At 40.8% G+C, this 19,606-nt stretch overlaps 2 protein-coding genes across 2 annotated transcripts; both read right to left on the minus strand.

The window, feature by feature from the left end:
* Nucleotides 1–40: 40 nt before the first annotated feature.
* On the minus strand, nt 41–11,681 carry LOC110048880 (bone morphogenetic protein 7-like). Its single transcript, XM_020754636.2, has 3 exons — nt 10,484–11,681; nt 3,473–3,645; nt 41–2,656 (listed from the first exon to the last, which is right to left on the minus strand). The coding sequence occupies exons 1-3, from the start codon at nt 10,959–10,961 to the stop codon at nt 1,973–1,975; spliced, it is 1,335 nt and encodes a 444-aa protein (XP_020610295.1). The 5' UTR covers nt 10,962–11,681; the 3' UTR covers nt 41–1,972.
* A 1,435-nt stretch (nt 11,682–13,116) lies between these two features.
* Nucleotides 13,117–18,810, minus strand: LOC110048888 (uncharacterized). The gene is made up of 2 exons (XM_020754646.2): nt 18,026–18,810; nt 13,117–14,382 (listed from the first exon to the last, which is right to left on the minus strand). Exons 1-2 carry the CDS (start codon nt 18,627–18,629, stop codon nt 13,307–13,309), a joined length of 1,680 nt encoding a protein of 559 aa, XP_020610305.2. The 5' UTR covers nt 18,630–18,810; the 3' UTR covers nt 13,117–13,306.
* Nucleotides 18,811–19,606: the final 796 nt, after the last annotated feature.

Below are 19,606 nucleotides of genomic sequence, written 5' to 3' on the forward strand. Positions count from 1 at the left end.
AAGAAAATCGAGGGTAAAGAACGACGACATCAACGCAATATTTCAATATTTCAGTATTTTTTCTCTTTACCGTTTTTATAACAAATTCAGTTCGGTTGGTCATTAGAATGAAGGATCTGATAAAAGCCGAATTCTCCTAAGGGAAATGGAGAAAATGTATGGAAACAGTAAGGAGAAATGTTAGGCCGATCGTCTGTAAAATAGCGTTTGATTATAGAGTTCATTTTCCGTGTGTCATTTAAGTATGAATATCCTTTACTTATTCTTAAACTCTTGTTCATCCCCTGTTTACAAACCTTGTTTAACCAAAGAATTGCGGTCGTTTCGTCTAAAAGTCGGTTTGCCCGAATCTATTTCGCCCGCGGGACTAATAGTCGGTTCGCCCGCACCGTACGCTCCGTGGTCAATGGTTTAGAGAACGAGAAATAAACATGTTCTATGTACTTTTGTTTCATTATACCTCCAGTGTTGTCTGTTTAGCTCGTTTAGTTTAAAGAAAACACATCCTTCTGTTAACTTTCAGTTCGAGCGAAAGAAATTAGTCCGGGCGAATTACAGTAACCCCGGGGGAACGTCCATAGGAAAAGGACAGGGTGTTCGACGTACCTTTTTAGGGGTTTACAAAGTGGATTTGGTATCTCTTGGGGTTCTCAGCCTCAAAATGATCTCACAACAGGAGCCTTCGCGGTACCTTTTTAGAGTATTGAGCCGAAAAAATTCAGCGTCAGTTAATGTGTTGATTTAGAATTGGTACCTCTTAAGGGTAAAAAAATTTCAAACCATCCCCATAAAACAGGATATTAGTACCTCTTTGGGGTTCCTTTCAAAATTTCCGACAAGCACCCCCGTCCTTTTCACATGGGAGCTCCCCCCGGGACAGTGAAATCAGGCGAACTGGCTATCGGGCAAAACGACCGGCTACCTAACCAAACAATCACAAAAGAAATGACAAGGATACTTGGGGGGTTCTATGTACAATGGGCTTGGACAAAGTTCTCACGTTATTTTATGTATATATCATTCATCACGGATCTGATTTTTACTATCAGCGTTTGAATAGACTCTAGTGTTTGTCCTTATGTTTGGCTAGCAAGTAAAAACCAGGTGTGACCTCGAGATGTCTGTTCTAATACTCTGTTTAACAGTCATCGAAATAGCAATAAGGAGTTGGATTCACGGTGCGGCGCATGTGCAAACACAGTTAGCCCGTTCGATTCCAATGTAAGGAACAATCGGGAGCGAATTAACAACTCTTGCGGGAGTCGGTCGTGAAAACGGTTGGAAGAGGGGATTTCCAATTTTTTTCCGACTCTACACGCTTTTCTCGCCTTCTTATCAACCGTGTGCAATTCAGCAATCACCGACCATAATTCGTGCAAAGCACAGTGGTGCCCTTCTACGCAGACATTCTTTTAGCATTTTGTGTGCGTGACGACCAAAACAATGTCTGCGTTACCTTTCTACGCAGACGTTCTTATGGCTCGTCACGCAATCTTAACGCCCCATTGCGTGACGAACCATAAAGAAGTCTGCGCAGAAGGGTAGCTCTGGGTAGGAGGGTAGCAGAATGGCTGATGTCCAAACTTTACGTTAGATGTTAACGAGTTTACACGGAAAATTTCAAATCTGGTACTGAGCATCGAATTTCTCCTCTTGTCTGAAAGATTAATTCTGGTCACTCGCGAGGAGTTAGCTAACTCGCATACATAATCGAATGGGCTCCCACCGTAGATTGCATATGCGCCAACACATAAAATTATCCCTTTACCAAATATCTTTCCGCTAGAGTGTTGTAATCGGCTATGCGAGGTCAACATTCAGTCAAGAAGTTGACATAAGTCGTCGCTTCCCAATGTTGTTCTGGATATATTTTTCCTATCAATCGAAGCTTCCTCCATCAAAACATATAAACAAGTGACAAATAAGATGGTACACACGTGGTATGGAGAGAAGCAATTCGCCTGTCGGGTTACTAATGGCAACCGCACGCTTTCACCACCATGTTCGTGTACTTTTTGAGGACTACGTTGTTGCTGTCGTCGAAGTAGAGAACCGAGATGGCCGAGAGCTTGGTGGGAGAGCAGCACGGCTGGGGTACCACTGTCGGGTTCATGAGGTGCACCAGAGTCTGCACGATGGCGTGGTTGGTAGCGTTCATTTGCGCGCTGAGGGGAAACGAACATTCTCCGAAACAGAAGAAAGCCGAGTATCCCTCCGGCGCAATGATCCAGTCCTGCCACCCAAGCCGCTGGAAGCTGACGTACAACATTCGACGACTGCAGCCCTTTTTGCTGGAGCTCTTGAAGTTTCCGCCAACGTTGGTGAACTTCGGTCCGAGGGAACGCGACGAGCGACGTCGACGCGGTTTCAGCGGGTGAAACCGTTGATACGACACGCCTTGTTCGTGGCCGCGGTAGAACGAGACTAAAAACGGGCGCTTCTCCTGCGGACCGTGAAAACCCACAAAGCCGGCGGCGGTTGAGTTTAATTCGACTCCTGCAAGCGTATGTATCGACATTTCTATTCCATAGTTTTGTTGCGGGTCTTCAGCCCAAGCTCGGCCAGCACGGGTGATATCAAATGGCTGCCAACCCGATTCCCAGCTTCGAAGCACCTTTGTATCCAGTAGCACGAGCGGTTTTGCAGGCTCGATAACCTAAGCAGAAAAAAAAGAAAAAAAAGCTGATTAAAGCGATAACGGAGTACAGTTAAAACCCACGTGTAAGAACCTACACTTTTTTAAGTCCAGCGAAATAGGTTCTTGTATTTTGGGGCAGTTATTGGCAATTTAGGCTAAGTAGGTTCTTCATTAGGTTCTTAATTTCTGTTAAGGAGATATAGTTGTTGATTACCAGAAAAATTAATAAATTTGGGGTGTGGTCCTTGAATACACAGTATCTATTCACCACCATATTATCTATTTTCTTGTAATATAAATTTGCAATCTCAAAGTCACACTCCTTGGTTAAATTGTTTATCATAATTTAACTGTACCCACATATCAGAACCTGCTTGATCTTACTTCGCTAGACAGGTTCTTACATTTTTGGGTAAAGTCCGCATACGAGCCAAGTGGCTCATCAGGCTGGCGCTTATCTCCGGTTTCTGTAGCATGAAGCGACTTGGAGTATTTCTACTCCTCCGTGGATAGGATGCTAGTCCATCGCAGGCTTACCCCCCCCCCCCCCCCCAGCATTAAATTTGCCAGTACCTATTTAAACACCTGGGTGAAGAGAGGCATTGTGAGAGGAAGTGTCTTGCCCAAGAACATAACACAATATCCCTGGCCAGGGCTGGAACCCGCACCGCTCGACCCGGAGACGAGCGCACTAACCATGGGACCTCAGATTGCAATCCTATAGGGCGTCTCCTAACAAATTATACTCGCGCCGGTTTTTTATACGCGTTGTCCGCTCGGCTCGTGTGAACTCGCGATCTAGTGGGGCTGTTACACAAACATTACGCTACATACCTGATACAGTTTAATGAGGTAGGTCCTGTTTTCCTGTCCTGTAGCCTGCCCACTGTAAACCTGCTCTTTATAAATTCGGAACTCGGCTGCTGTGATATTTTCGCCTGGCGGAGTTTCCATCTTGAACCGAAATGTAGCGTGACGCTTGGAAATCTTTGGCCGCGCACCTCTTACTGTGTGTAAAGAAAGACGTAAATATTTAGTAGAACTTTTGCAAATGCTGTAGTCTGATTGGCTACGCTACTCAGTATCTATTCTGTGATAGATAGTGAGTAGCGTAGCAGTGTGCCCTTGTTAACAAAATGGCGTTTAAAACGATATCTAAACCCTCTTCACAGGCACCTGGAAAATTCACAGAAGCGGCCGTCATTTTGTTAACTAGCGCACGCTGTTAGGCTACTCGCTATCTACAAAAGAATAGATAGTGAGCAGAGTACCCAATCAGAGAACCCCATTCGTGATAGAACGCTAGTAGAGTTTTCCTAAAACTTGATAGAAACACGGCACATGTTTTCTATTTCTTAATTAGTCAGAGTGTGCAGAGGCTTTCGGTCGTCTATTCTAAAATATGGCGACGTTATTATCGTTTTTCCAGAGTTTCGGAGGAATATTTAGTGGCAAATGGATATATTAAACTCGGCGCGAAGTCAAATAATACCTAGACAAGTAACTGGAAACTGTTATTTGAAGTAAACTTCTGTTAGGAATCTAAAAAAAAAAAAACAATTAAACTATTCGCTCTCGGTTTCTATGAGGTAATAGTTAATTCGACCTTCGGCTTCATCAACTATCAGTCGGGTTGTCCCGCGGGTTTTCTCGTCAGGCACACTTTTTGTTTTTCGATCGCAAGTGAGAAATCCATTAAAAGTAGCCGGGTTTTTTTTCGTCTGTTATTTGAGCACGAAGACGCCAGCACTCATACCGGCTAGAAATGTCTCGTTTGTTTAAGAATGTACAGAAATCTAATAAGGAAGCTTATGTTTATCTTCCTTAGGAATTAACTTATAAACTTATTGCCATCAGTCACGAATGTATCACCAAATCTCCTGTAAGTATTACGATGACCAAGATTAAATCTCAACTGAATCTGCAGCGTCGGTGGTAATTGATCTTCCTAGCAACATCACACGCAAATAACCAACGTAAAGACGAGTCGTGACCACTCGTTGAGCAAAGAATGGAATCTTGCTCCATAGTCGTCTATTTCTCGCATTATTTACTGAAAAAGCGTTGCGCAATTTCGCGATAGAGCGGTTTTCAATCGAGTGTCGAATAGCAAAACTAAAGTCATTACGTTGGCCAATCACAACAGAGACACAATCCAGTGAACCAATCAAAACTCGCACTAGGCACACGTAGCCACAAAGCGCGGGAAAAAGTTGAGTCGAGGTTTTGGGTTTGCTTCTTATTGGACGAGAAAGTGGCGCGAGATTTTTAAACCACAAAGCGTAGTGATGCAAAAACCAAAATTCGAATTATTTTCGACACTTAAGGTTACAGTATACCTTCAGGGGTGTCTCGCGCGCAAGCGATGTAGCGCGTGCAGTTTAAGCTGTAGATACCTAAGCCCCTATATCAAATTAAAGCTTATGGAGCTGGCTATCAAACTATACCAAGAAATTTGAAAGAAAATGAATTGTCGAATTTTTCACGACCACTAAATGCGAGCGCCCGAATCACCTTTCGAAAGCTACAAGTCAAAGCGAATTTCGTTTTTCGCCAATTTAATTTTTTCCTCGGTTTCAGGGCCCAAAGCGCTTAAAAAACGTGTCTGCGTTTTGGCATATTCAATTGCAGTAAAAAGTTACAGAACATTTTCGAAATAGGATTAAAAAAATGTGGAGTGATCGTACAAAAATCGCTCTCGAAGAAAAAGTATTTCGTAATTAACAATTCCCAGACACGCTTTTGTAGTTTATATGTTAAACTAGCCACTGTCCAAATTTAAGAGCAATTGAACAAATTCCCTTTGAGTTATAACTCTTTAAAGTGTCTGCTTCAAGTGAAAAAATTTATTCGAGAAAACAGCGTTAAGAAAAATTTTCTGCTTCGCAAACAAACTCCGCCCACAAACGCCTTCAACTGGGTTCTCAGATAACTAAGCCAATCAGTGCAGGGAAAGTTTACTACCGTTAACCTCCTGGTGAAATTTACGCGCGAATCTCTAAAAAACTCGTGTTTCGCAATGCGCTCAAGGAACCGAAGGCAGAGAGATAATTTTTCTGTAGCTCGGTTTTTCTTGAAGCTGGTCTGGCAAAATGGGGAAGACTAAAAAGGATACGAACGTTAGAGTGGCTGAGCGAAGAAAACAAACAAAAGAAAGCGCCGAGAGCAACTGTGTGTAGGCAACTGTGCATGGATTATACTTCAAATGGTCTCAATGAGTGCGACGATTCGTCGATATCGGACTCATCAGAAGAGTCTCTGTCAGCATCCCTGTTATTGCTGTCAAGTTCCGAAATTTTTACAGAACCTTTCTTTTCTCTTACCACGAATATTTGCCCGCCTTAAACGATAACTATAGCTTCATCCGCGTGGCGAACTTTCCCTTCTTCACTCATTGATGTATTTTCATTCGTTCTTCGCTGTTTTCGCTTTTTCGAACCGGTCCATGGTTTAAACGTGGTCTATGTTTACTTATAACTTAATAGAGACACGCCTAATACCAAAAATGCTGGGTAGTCAGAACAACAATGCTGATCAACTGAGTAGTCAATTCGTGACATCCATATAGGTAATTCCCGCGAAAATCGTCTCGGTTGATTGCATACGCGCCATAGGGCTGTCAATCAAGAGGTAAACTTTTACTTCCGGTGAAAACGTAAAACCGCCATTTTTCCGCCAATATTTAGCCTTTTTCAAAAAAATTTTTCAGAAATTAGAGATTATTCCTCGACCACTATTTTGACCCCAAAATCCAAATATGAAGAAAATTGCCGACCCGAAGGTATACTGTAACCTTAAGGGAAAAGCACTCTACACGATCCTCGAAATTTAACCTCGATGTACAGGACTTAAGGTAAGCAATTGCAAATGGCTGTCTCTTCTCTCCCCCCCCCCCCCCCGCACCCCCCGTCGATTCAATGTACCCGTAAAAATTCCATTCTGATGGCATAGATCTACAGCAGTCCCTACAGTGTATCTGATTGGTTGTTGCGCCGTTTTGAAGGAGTTTTTGTTTCTTTTTGAAGAAACAACCAATAAGAAGATCTCTGTACAGCTACGTAATCCGTCCTAAGATATGAAGAACAGACAAACACATAGTACATCACTTGCAAAAATTTTCGGGAGTCTCATTTCAGACACTTGTATCTGTTCTCGGACAATTTCGGACAAAATTTCAGACACTGTGAAAATTCACTGTGAGGTAAATTAACGCTTACAAAACACGAATTAGACTGAAATAACATCTGTGAAAATGATAGTTTTACTGCATCCTCAAGGTTTTAGAGATATACCGAGGAGAAAATAACACAAATTCTATCAAGACCATACGTCTGTCAAGCAGTGTCTCAGCTAGAGTTCGCATCACAAAGGAAAGTAAGAGCTTTGGAGCTATTTAAAAATTTTACACTGTAATGAAAATATCTCGGACGCTTAAAATTTCAGACGCCTAAAAATTTTGGACGGTTTTACTTCGGACACTTTTTTGGTCCGAAATTAAAATCGTCTGAAGATATTTTACATGTAGTCTACTTATAAAGAAACGGAAGAACTTATCAGCAGCAATCCCAAATATTCAACAAATTCCCTCTTCAAACAAAAAGCTATTCAATCCCGCACGTATATCGGAGTTTCATTCCATTTTTTCTAAAATACCATAGGAGAGATGATTGAAAAGTAGGATTTGACTAGCCATACTTCCTTCCCTCTTCGACGCCTTTCAATTTTAAGGGCCTTCCTAAACCAGAGCTCCCCGCTCACGCAATCACGAAAACTTGTACTTTTCAGATGAAAATACAGACCTTACAGAAGGAGAATTAGGCCATTAAATCAGAAAAGGCGCTTAATAAAGAAAAATTGCTACTTAAACTAAAACGAGATCACTCAGTGTTTTACTCAGTAACATTGATAATTAAAAACAATTTGCAGTATTTAAAATAGCAACATCTGATTCAAGCGATAAGGCGATTCTTTATCGTAAAGTTCAGTACATCTTCCAGACTTCCTTTATCAAAAATTCCAATCAAAACTAAAGTACGCAATTAATTAACAACGGAAATTTGCGTCGTCCGAGGTACTTTGAATCCAACAGACTAAATATATTTAACAATCTAACAATGGTTTCCATTTTGTGGGCCACTGTTCCACTCTTCAGCGGGACATCACAATTGACAATTACTAGAGCAGTTCTCGAGAAACCGATGACGTGACAGGAAACCATTAAAAGTCGTGAGAATGACTTCCCATTGAAATGGATTGTAATATGGACAAATTTAGCGCATTTTCAAACCCGAAAAATGCGGAGAAAATGTCATCGCGTGACTTCTAGGGCTTCTAAATATCGGGCACGAATTTCAATTTTTGCTTTGTGCTAAAATGTCTCCCGTTTCAATCTTTTCCCTATTATCACGCATTTAAAAATAACCAGTTCATGCAGAGAAAACCAGTTGACCCTGTCAGTTGGTAAAGTCAGATTTTCTATAAGAATGATATCCCCTAGTCTGAATGAAAGCTATATTCACAGGACCGTTCTCCAGGGTTTTAAAGGGTTTGGCAGGTGGTTATGTGAACTGTTGAGTACTGTCAGTTCGATTGAGTGTTTCTTTATCTCTTACATTTTTTGGCATGAAGAGATTTGTCAAACCCATTCATCTCATAAAACCAGCTTTCACTGACCGAGGACAGATGTATTTCAATGAGGAAATACCATTACTTTTAGAAAACCTTAGTAGGTCCGATAGTCAGTGTCTACAATTAACCTAAATTGAAAGCTATTGTACTTTCATGCGGTACTGCTTATTGCGGTGTGCAAAGTGGTTCTAACTTCTCAGTCTGTGGATGAAACCCTAGTGTGTAACCATTCAAATGAAAGCTATTAAGCAGTACTTTCATGTGGTACTGTTTATTATGCTGTACAAGGTGGCTCCTACTTGTCAGTCTGTGGATTAAACCTTAGTGTGTGACCATTCAAATGAAAGTTATTGAGCAGTTTTGTCACTTTGTGATATGCCTATTTCCGCTAACTTGCTTGCCAAGTATTTTGGAGTATTTTTTCGCTGCACTGCCAGGAACCCAACATAGATTTTTTAAGAGTAACGTCACACTGTTAAGAGACTTTTTATAGCTAATCAAATAATACTCGAGTGTCGACGAGTGCATTTTCAAGATTAGATATTTGTCATAGTTTTAGGTGATTCAAATCTAAAACCCGTCTGTCGACGCGGTGAAAAGCAGTTTACATTTGTCTGGTCACGAAATCAAGATTTAAATCACTAAATCTCTAAAATATAAATCAAAACAATAAGCAGTCTCGGCCGAGAATATTTTTGATAGATTAATACACTTTAAAGGTAAAGAGTGATATCGGCGAAACCATTCAAAATGTTTGTGCAAGGCAAGGAATTATCGCATTTTGAAGCGCGTCGTTTATATACTCACTCAAACGATGCTTTGCCCTTTTATCTTGTAACTGTTTAGCCAATTTTTTTTTCTGGCGCGGAAGAAATGGAACCTTAGTTAACGGCACAATTTATTTACCAGCTTTAAATCCGCATTGATACGTTAGAGACGTTTCCAATAACTTTTCAACTCTTTGTTCGTTTATATTAAGTCGAGATAATGATATAACAAGAGAAAAATGATTGTATGTTTTTAAATTATTTGTCATTTAGCACCATCTCAACAAGATCAAAACGTGTATTAGACAAGGAGCTCTTGTTAAGTAATGTGCCATGTCCGATAACAAAGTTAGCTTTGACCAAAAGCGATTTTCTTCCAATAGAATATCAATACCTCATAAGTCGTCCGGAAGGGAGAATTTCTCGAGGTTTGTTTAAAATGTTCGTGGACATTCTCTTCATGTACCCTCAATGTCTCAGGAGCGGTGTATGGAATTTTGTGAGGAGAATTATATGTGGAGTAGAGCCTGAAAGAGGTTTAGCTATAAGGTGTAACTAAAATAGGTAAAATTAATTTCTGTTCCGATACAGTATATATCGCTTTGACATAAATACGTGCGTAGTAATCTGAAGGAGCCAACATCGTCCGCGAGCAAGTTAGATCAAGATCTTTAAATTGTCGCATTCAGTTATAAAAAGATTTCACTTGACAGCAATTTCTTGATCATTTTTTCCAATCCCATTATTTGTCAGCTCCTTGAAAACTAACTCCGCTTTTAGACATTATCTGTTGGATTCGCTCTTTCATCAAACATCTACAGGCTTCTGTAGATATTAGGCCTGGTATCAAAATTGCTGAGAAGATGCAAATATTGTTAACAAATACAACGAGGGCCGGAAAACCACCACAATTTGAAACCATCCGCATTAAAATATCTCCCGACAGTTCAGTACTCCAGCGAGACGTAAAGTGTAGCGACTTGAATAAATTTACTTCAGTTAGGCGCGTTTTCGATTAACAGCGCGCGGATGCATTAATGATATTGGTTCCTGAGCTTTTTCCCCTGAAACAGTGTTACAAGAATTCCTATTGAAACGATTGAATTATGTTTGATTACACTGTGTTGTACATCTAACTGCACTAGAGGCCTATTTCTGTGAGTAATCGCTTTCGCACTTTGCGCTGACTGACGCCAATGTTGATTACCACCAACCCGCTTTTCCGAACCCTTTACGCGCACCGATGTCGTTTCATTTCTCTATAGCTCGTAGTTAAACATTGTGCAAATCTACAGCTCACTTTTAATTATCTACTCCCAGACCACATAAAAACATCAATTCCCAGCAGCGATTACGCAATTTAACAGTGTTTATCTACCGATCGTAATCAAGAAAGCCCTCAACGAACGAACGTAAGCTTTAAACAGAGGCAAATGATGTCTGTACATACCGTGATGGAGATAACTCATAATGGTGTCTGCGCCCGACGCTCTTGAATCTGCTACAGTGTCGTTGCAGCAGTATTCACCTTCTATGCTCGACACACTAGCGTTATTTTCCAAACTGTTGTACAAATCGATCATGTACCTTGGTGCAGACATCTTTCGACCGTGAAGCCGAGTGTTGAGACTTATTCGCGGCTTGTGAGGCAAGCCCAAAAGGTTGAGAATTTCACGTCGAAGCTTCGCAGAGGTGGTTCCGTTTTTGAGGACCGATGAGGATTCAGCGTTGGAATCCCATTTCTTTTGCGAGGTTTGAAGTAGCCGAGAGTTTCCTCGTCCGAATGAAAGGCGATTCACAATGTCACTTTCAAGTTGCTTCTGCGTTGTTCCATTCTTGACGACTTTCGACGCCTCTGTTACTTTGCTGCCCCAAGGCAAAGAAGAAAGCGCAAAACTTACTATCAATAATCTGTACAAGCAAGTCATTGTTCGCTGTCAAATTTGCGCAGTAAAATATGGACTGCGAACTTGCGAAGTTGTATTTTGGAGGTGGACGAAACACGACTCTAGCGATCAAAGGATAGACATATCGGCATGACCGGTTTACTTTGCTGAAGAATGAAGCTGTCAATCAAATCGTGCAGTTGACCGCCTTGCGCGACAAATGGGTTTATTCCGAACCAATCGCTAGTCTTTTCCTTTGTTGGGGAATTGAAAGAGAAACATAACACCTCTGGAACTTTGTCGGGTTATTATGTCAGTTGATGGACACGGTTAATTACCGCAGGACTGGCATGCATCTCAGAACTCTTGCACTCGCTGGCACTGTATTGTTTGTGGAGTCAGTGATAAAGCTTTTGTTGATTGATTACGGTTATTAAATTTCACAGCGGTTGAGCTCATTGCCCGCGGGCAAAAGCGGTCAGCATCGAGTGGTCAGCAACAAAAATGTCCACGAGAAATGGAGGAGATAACGTTTGTCAAAGGGATACCCAATGCAATTCGAGATGTGGAGAGATTCATATTAAAGCTAATTAATACGCAAAGCTTTCAGAGCAATTTATTATAAAAAAAAAAATGTTTTTAAACAATCTTCTTCACCCTTTGATCCATACCGGTCGAGACCCCCTCAAAGCCAAAGAGCTAAATAAATCGATTTGCTAAAATAGCTCGCTTTGTCAATCCCAAGATGAAAAAAAAACAAAAACGCTTTCGCTTAACACGCGAGCAGGACCCGCGGGTAAGGGGAGAGATAAAAATCAGCACTCTACTCCAGTAAGCCCCACACTTCATTCTATCAGCAATTTAAACGTTTAATTGCCATTTGCTTTTGATTTCAGACACTGACCCGTTATCGACTAAAAAGAGATTGCAAAAACAGTTTAATATCGTGTGCTGAGGCGATAACAAGGAGCGTTTTAATCGGGAACAAATTGAGTTTATCTATCAAGACATTCTTCTAGCGGAAATTGCCAACACAACCGGAACGTCATCCATCACATATCCCGCCAACCATCTGCAGTGAAATATACTTGGACTCACGGCGAGTCAGGAGCCTACTACTGAAAGAGTATAGAGCTCACAGTGTGGGGGGAGGGGGGAGGGGGAGAAGAGGGGGAAGGAGAGGGGAGAGACGTGGTATTCAGGTATAGAAGAGACAGGGTATCGGGGGGTGGGGATGCAAATTAGGCCTAATGGTGAGTTGACCCGAGAAAAGTCTTATAAGGCTAAATCCTGACACCCACATTTTTGTGCTTACCATAAAAGAGATTAAACAGGAAAGGGATGGTGTAGCCTGCGTCGCAGACGGAAATTTACCCGTAAATGACTAGTAGGTTGCGTCTGCGACGCAGGCTAGGGATTGTGGGGCCAATTTGTTTGGCCTCCTGCCAAATTTCCTCGCATACGGTGAAGCCGAGCTGTCCTACCGAACGGACAGGTAATATCAGGGAGTGATGGACTCCTGACAGTAGTCTTTTTCTTCGCAGCTAACAGAATAATAAGACCTCTTCTAATGCTTAACTCGAGAATTTTTGTCAAAAACTGCAAATTTTGTTCAAAATGACACAACGATTATCCCACATTGCGACAGCGATTGAAAAGCGAGTTGTCGAACGCTTTCCATTTTTTTTCCAAATCTGATCGATTTGTTTCATATCTTTGTTTTATCTTCACTTTCAGAATCAAAAGAAAATATAAATCTGTTTTGAAAAATTTCAGGGCAACCGACACAGCACCCCGTGTGCGACCCTTTGGTTCAAATTCAGTTCCACGGTGATTTTCGACAAAATCATCCCTTTTTTCTGGAAGTCTGATGAAAGGTAGGTCCAGGTAGGCATTTATGCTGCTGAACAAATAAATTACAATATTTAGAGAGGAAGCCACTTCAGCCTTGGCTGGTTTCCACGCGGGTCCTCTATCCTGGTCGAGTAGCAAATTTTAAAAAGACGTTGGTTCAGTCGTGGAGGGAGGAAAACCGGAGAACCCGGAGAGAAATCCTCGGAGCAAGGCCAGAACCAACAACAAACACCGACCCACATATGGCACCGGGCCGGGATCGACCCCGGGCCACATTAGTCAGAGCTGATCGCTCTCACCACTGCGCCATCCCTGCTCCGCGGCGCGCTGTTACTGAAACACATATAGCTATCACTTAAAACGGTTTATTTAGGGAGAGGCAAGACGGTCCTGCAAACATCATTCCATCAAAACAACCATTTGTTCTGATACAGAAATCGCTGGCACTTAAAACGCTACTTTAATTTATTGCGGGATAATATGTATAACCGCATACCAAGAGGAAATATCTTTAACAAAATGAGATGGCATATTTAAAGTTTTTCTTCCTGAACAAACGTCAATGACCTACTGGAAACTTCTGTCACTGTAAATTTCTTTCCCTGCCTGCGCATTTTATGTGATTCTATGACAATATCCTCTCGTCTGTCCTCGTAATCCAGAATTGCTAAAATCGCTTTTATCTGCTCGTCAGCGTGAAAATCTATCATGTAGTAAAAAAACGCATCTCGCAGAAATTTCATTTTCAATTGAGTTTGAATTTCTCGTTGTGTCTGTTTATGATGAGTCTTTGCGGTCGCACCAGTACTCCCAGTGGGCTGGTGCCTAGTGGCTATAACTTTCTGCTCGCTTCCAGCCTGGTTGTTTACTTTAAAATCTTCTAATTGTTTTTCAGTTTCTTTCAATTTACGCTGTAACTCGACCAATTCATGCATAGAGGAACAACAAGGAACTATTTCTTCCGGGTCAACGCCTTGGTGCGGATTTTCAAATTCCCGCAGTTTTTCTCTCAATTCGTTGATCTCCTCGCGTAGTTTGGATTTCTCGGTTTCTTCCTTACGAGATTTCTCGGCGTTGGATTCATTTTCTAGCTCGAGTTTTTTCCTTGCTTGCTGCTCCCTGTAAAGATCCTTGCGTGTTTTTTCAACTTCTTGACGTAAGGCGCTGCTCTCTTTGTCTCTCTCAAATAACAGCCTTCTCGTGTCTTTCAGCGCTCGCTCAAGCTCACAAATCGTTGCCCTCAATAAAGAATTCGATGTTACAGAAACTGTATCAGGGAGAAACTCTTTTTTATCTTGCCGTGTATCAACATTATCTTCTTCTTCTTCATCGGAGTCGTCTTCAAAGAAGTCAATCTCGAAGTCGTCCAAATTATGGGTGATATTTTTAGCCGTCTTCTCGTCCTTTTTAATGGGAGAATTCTCCATCGAAGACATGAAAAAAGTTTCTCTGAAGAGTAATGGTAATTTGGTTAACCGTATCACGTGGCGAAACAGTGGCTGATGTGCTTTGATGTGAACAAAGAGCGATAAAAATAGACTTGTTGACGGCTCGTGGTTTGCACTGCCGGAAGTACCTGTCCTAAGGGAGGATTTATGGGAACGGTCACCTGTTCAACGAACATAATTGCGCGCGGGTGGTAACCTTTGTCACCAGGGCCTTGCAGGCGCGTTCAGATCCAAGATGGCGGACATGAATGTGTAAAAGACACTGGGATCGAATTTGCGTGGCCGGGAGGGTGATGTGAAATGCCAGCCCCAGGGGTGCTACTTCTGATTGTTAATTCATAGCGATAGGGAAGGTTGCAAATCAACGAGTCAGGCAAAACTCGTGAAGTGCATAAATAAGGGATACGTACAAATAAAATCTGTTTACAAAATATGTTCTCTGTTTACAAAGAAAAACAAACAATGAAAGAAGAAATCAATGAACAAAATGACTTTACAGGGTGAACACGTTCAGGCTTCATGGGTTATAGGTCTCAAGAGAGTGAAATGTTTACTGTTTACAAAAATTCGTCTGATAATGGTTTTTATACTCTCGAGTAGACGAACAATTAAATAAGACATCAATAAAAAACAAATCATACCTTTATAAAGCTTGCACTTTCAGAACCGTCTTCACGTGTTAAAGCTCTCAAGAGAACAAAGTAACGTGTGCTTGGGATATTGAAGCTAGACTTTAAGCCGGTTGTTTATTGATTATTGATCAATACCAGGTTGGAAGATTATTTTGTTGCGAATAGCACTCACACCAGTGATAATGACCGTGCGGATCTTAAACCAGATTATGAATTAAAACAATTTACTATGTGATTGTTCTTGACTGAAAATCTAAGAAATTAAAACGCTCAAATATGGAAATTTTATAACATTAAATGGAAGTATTTTTTTTTCTTACTCAGCAAAAATTCCCGTACCATGGTAACCCACAATTCTGTTTTGTTTTAATTTTTTTTTTGTTTTTTTCCTGTGCACAAAAGCGTTAGCGCCTAGTATCCAAACAAAAGCTGAAAGCTCCAATCTACTAGTTCCCAGAGCTTTTTCCATTGAAATTTTGAGAAGCACTGGGAACGAGGCTGTGAAAGCCCCGGTGGAAACCGTCACGTGAACTTTGAGAGTAATTTGTTATGCAAGATAACGTTATCGAGCAAAATGTTTCTATATATCGTAAGGTTGAAGGGAGAGCTAAAAAAAGACCCGGGAAATAATGATGTGATAACGGTCGCCTTAATCAGTCTGACAAGTTTCCTCCCTAAATTACCACTGAAGTTTGCTATGTTGTTTTTGCCGATTTCCAGCATGGATATCTCGTTCTTGTGATTCGTCTTATTTGCCAAAGTAGACAATAAACAACATACGACTTTTTGAAAACTTCTTAAGTGTAGTGCTTAAGCTTTGTAAATAACAAGTGATTAGTAATGAGCTACTTTGTCAGTTCATGACATTATTAAATGTCCACTTTAAAACTACCGTCTGCTTGATTGCTCGCTCAAGTTGCCAATTTTGTTGATAGTAGTTCAGTGTAATAGCAGTGGCAAGTCCTGTAATACGCTGGGATTTTGGTTGGATAGCTACAGAAGCGGGAAAAACATGGATGTGTTTGAAGTAAAAGTTAATCTTTCTCAGTTGTTAGTTCGGCCGTATATCTCTCTGCGTGCAGTCGTGTTGTACCGTTAAAAAAAATAATAAAACTGCCGTTTTATTGTCGGTGAGAGCGAGAAAGGAGAAACGGCAGATAAATAGTTGAGAACAGTTTTTTGAAGAGTGACCCATCGTCTATAACAGCAATTCGTTTCAGCTCGATTTTGGCGTTAGCTGATTGCGTTTCAACAAATTATCAAAAATGCGTTAGTGTACTCGATCTGAAGACCTTGAAGTATCTTTCCCTTTGAAATCAACACCCGATACTCAACAAATATTCTCTTTTTACTGTTTTTAGCCAGATTTAATAGGCCTTAGTGGTAAGATAGGCCTTTGTCGTACATGTCAGTGAAATCTGTTACAGAAATGTTTATGACTTTCTCTAGCGGTGCATGATAACAATAAAACTCTCTAGAAAGATGTTACCATTTCACTTGAACTGAATTAGGCACTACCTGACACAACTCGAGTTAGTACTAGGAAGTTTAAGTAACCACAACGGCGACACCGAGGACAACGTCGATTAATTAAAATGATTTTATATTTTACCTACAAATCTCGCGTTACCCTAAAGTCATTTACTTTGTTTATCACTCTCAAAACTATCACGAAACTGAATCTGAGACACGGTAATAAAATCGGAATAAATATTTTAAAAAATTAGCCATCGTGATTTACGTTCTTCAGACAACGCAGAATTTGGTCATTTCACGTTGTTGTTATTTTGTAGAGGACGGCAAAGAAATGTACCAAGAATTATAACGCACGTGCACAGCCATTGTCCTGCGCATTAAATCTTTTGTTTAGCGCTGGACGTTAATTCCCGTTACAGTTGCCGTCGTGGTTTTCTTTAACTCCATAGCTAGTGTATATGTTGTATGAACGCTAAGACTCGTGTTGTTTGTTTGTAATACGCGTTCCTGAATGAATTGAAGACCTTGTCAAAGAAAAAAATAACAGGCCTTTTGTCCAATGGTGAAATTTGAGGCTCATTTAATGCGATATTTGAGTTGTGATAACTCATAAATATCCACCACGTATATGCAGCTAGTAAGTGTATTTAATTGATGGTGGTTGTATTTATTTATTCTTCGAATAAAAGTCTCGTCCGGGATTTGGCTATAGGCCTTTGTCATGCATGGATGAAACATCTCGTTTCGCTTATACCCGTTCACAAGCTATTTATAGAACCAGATCCAATACTGACAACTGACTGTAAAAAATTGAACTCTTGCATAACTAGAGCTTAATATGCTGCTTTGGGTCTAACACTATTTGACTATAATATCTTTTACTTCATAAAAGAGCGGTTTAAAGAACAGAATGCCAAGTTGTTTTGTTTTTCTATTTTAAGTAAGCAATTATGCAATTAAATATGGCTCCTCGACTTTGCAAGAATTCATGATTATCGAGAGAAAAATATTTTTTCTCTTAATTGATAATCAGTTATATACATTAAACTATAACACACTCATACCACTTATCGTTGCAATTTGATTATAGACTTTGATTCATAGATATTGATAAAAAATAAACAACCTGTGTTTGCTGTCGATTTAGTTAATGACACTTGGTATTTATCGATCTTGAATAACATTGCCTTCAGATATCTCGGTTACAAATGTTCTCGTATTTCCTTATCACCTTCCGGTCATTATCGCTGGCTTAATTTCCTCATGAAGGAAAAACAAAATCTCTTATGGACGCTTTCAACAACTTTGTTACAATTTGGTATTATCTGAGTGTGATATGAAGGTTACTATTGCTACAAAAGCTATCTTTGATTAACTACTGCTTGTGCACGGCAGGTGGCGAGCGTTCACAGGCCCACCAGAGGTTCCGCTTGTGTCACCTTTTCCCGCCATAAACAACCAAAGACCCGCGCGGAGGTGCTAGTTGTGAAACAGGCCGTATTAATACGTTAGCACGCCCCTGAGGTTACAATCTAACCTTTGAGATATATAATAGAGCCATTGAGTGAAAACTCTCTTTATGGCCCTCCCATTGTCTTTAACAAGAGGTTAACATTAAAAACATCGCTTTGTTATCACAGTGTATTAAGTCATGTAATATATGGCATGTTTGTTTTCTCAATTTTGTCCATTTAACTAATAGTACAGGGACTGTCTCGATGCGCGACCCCAACCCTGACCTTACTTCGTTCTAAGCTCTTGAAAGCGCGTTTGAGATTGCTGTACTTTTGCTCCGTTACCTGCAATTTTTTCTTTAATTCTACCATTTCTTTCATGGCACCACACAGCGATCCACAATAACAAGTTTGGCCGGCGACACCCCCTTCGTGTTCTTGTTCCTTTGCTGCCAGGGTTTCCCGTTCAGCTTTGTACATGGCGATGTCTTGTTGAAGCTGCTGTATAACCTTTTCAAGATCGATAACCCGCATCTGAGATTTTTTGACTTCCTCTTCCAGAGTTGCGCTAATGTTGTTTTCCCGGTCCCCTCGGCATAGGCCGAGATCGTTTCGCAAAGAGTTAATTTCATTGTCGCGTTGTGACAGTAATTTCGTCGATTCGCGTAAAGCCGTTTCAAGTTGACTTATAGTTTCCCTTAGAAGTGATTCTGCCGCGGGAGCTTGCCCACATTTAAAGTCAAACTCTTCGAAGTTCTTCTCGCAGGATTCTAAACCCTCGCCCATTTCTCTCTCACCGATGGCAAGTTTAACACCGCCGGGCGTTTTGCCCGCCAAATCGGTCATTTTTAAATGAACCACGTAGCCTGGCTTTGATTCTTTGATTCAAACCTGACGTGCTCCTCGGCCCAAAACGATTTAACCACAAACACCACGGTTTTCACGCTACAAAGTACAAGGAGATTTCGAATTCGATTACTTCGACAGCACCACCACAATGGGAAGCAAAACAAAAGGAAATGGATTAAGAATAGAGGCTCACGACCTGTTCATTAATAAATCACGGTGTTCACTGGAGCGTGACGTGCTACTCAAGGCATGTATGCTCTGTCGAGCAGAAAGACCTTAAGACAAGTTTAAGTGATTTTAATTAACTCAAGTAGTTTCTTTTTTTGTTTTGTTTTTGCTATTTTTTCTTTTGGCATATTTCCCTGTGACATGTTAGTTGAAATGTCAGAAACTTGGAAAAACTGACATCATTATCAGTCATTATATGGAAAGAAAAACGGAAACCGCGCAAACTCGGCCAGAATAGCGAAACCTTTATCGGTCGGTTTACTTCATCTAAGCACTGTTGACACCAACAGAGATCCACATCTGAATTCTCCTCACGGTACTAATATAGCGTGAAGAATGCAGGTCGGGAGAATATCGAGAATTATCAACAAAGGGTGAGAAATATTTTGGTAAATAGGGAGATTTGTATTTTGTGTTAAAGCGAGTTTCTTTTTAACGGTTATTCTACAGTTTTGACCAAAATAACGGGTCACATAGTTCTTTTTTATATGATAGATTCCTCGTGTGCAGAGCACTACGGCCTCTCTAAGTTATTTCCTCTCATCAATGAACCAGAACAGATAAATTTTTCGCACATATGACAATATGGATTTAGAAGTTACTTGGACTATTTTGTTAGCTCGTAATCTGTCGAGACGTGACGCTTTACGTTATTAACATTCGTGAAACGTTTGCAAGCGATATGCGATGGTGCGTGCTGTTGTGCGTGTTTTTCCGCACCGCTTAGCGAGACCACACACTGTGGC

Source organism: Orbicella faveolata, unplaced genomic scaffold (genome assembly GCF_042242905.1).
Source record: "Orbicella faveolata isolate gen_17 unplaced genomic scaffold, um_ofav_v1 contig_34, whole genome shotgun sequence".
Taxonomy (NCBI): Eukaryota; Metazoa; Cnidaria; class Anthozoa; order Scleractinia; family Merulinidae; genus Orbicella; species Orbicella faveolata.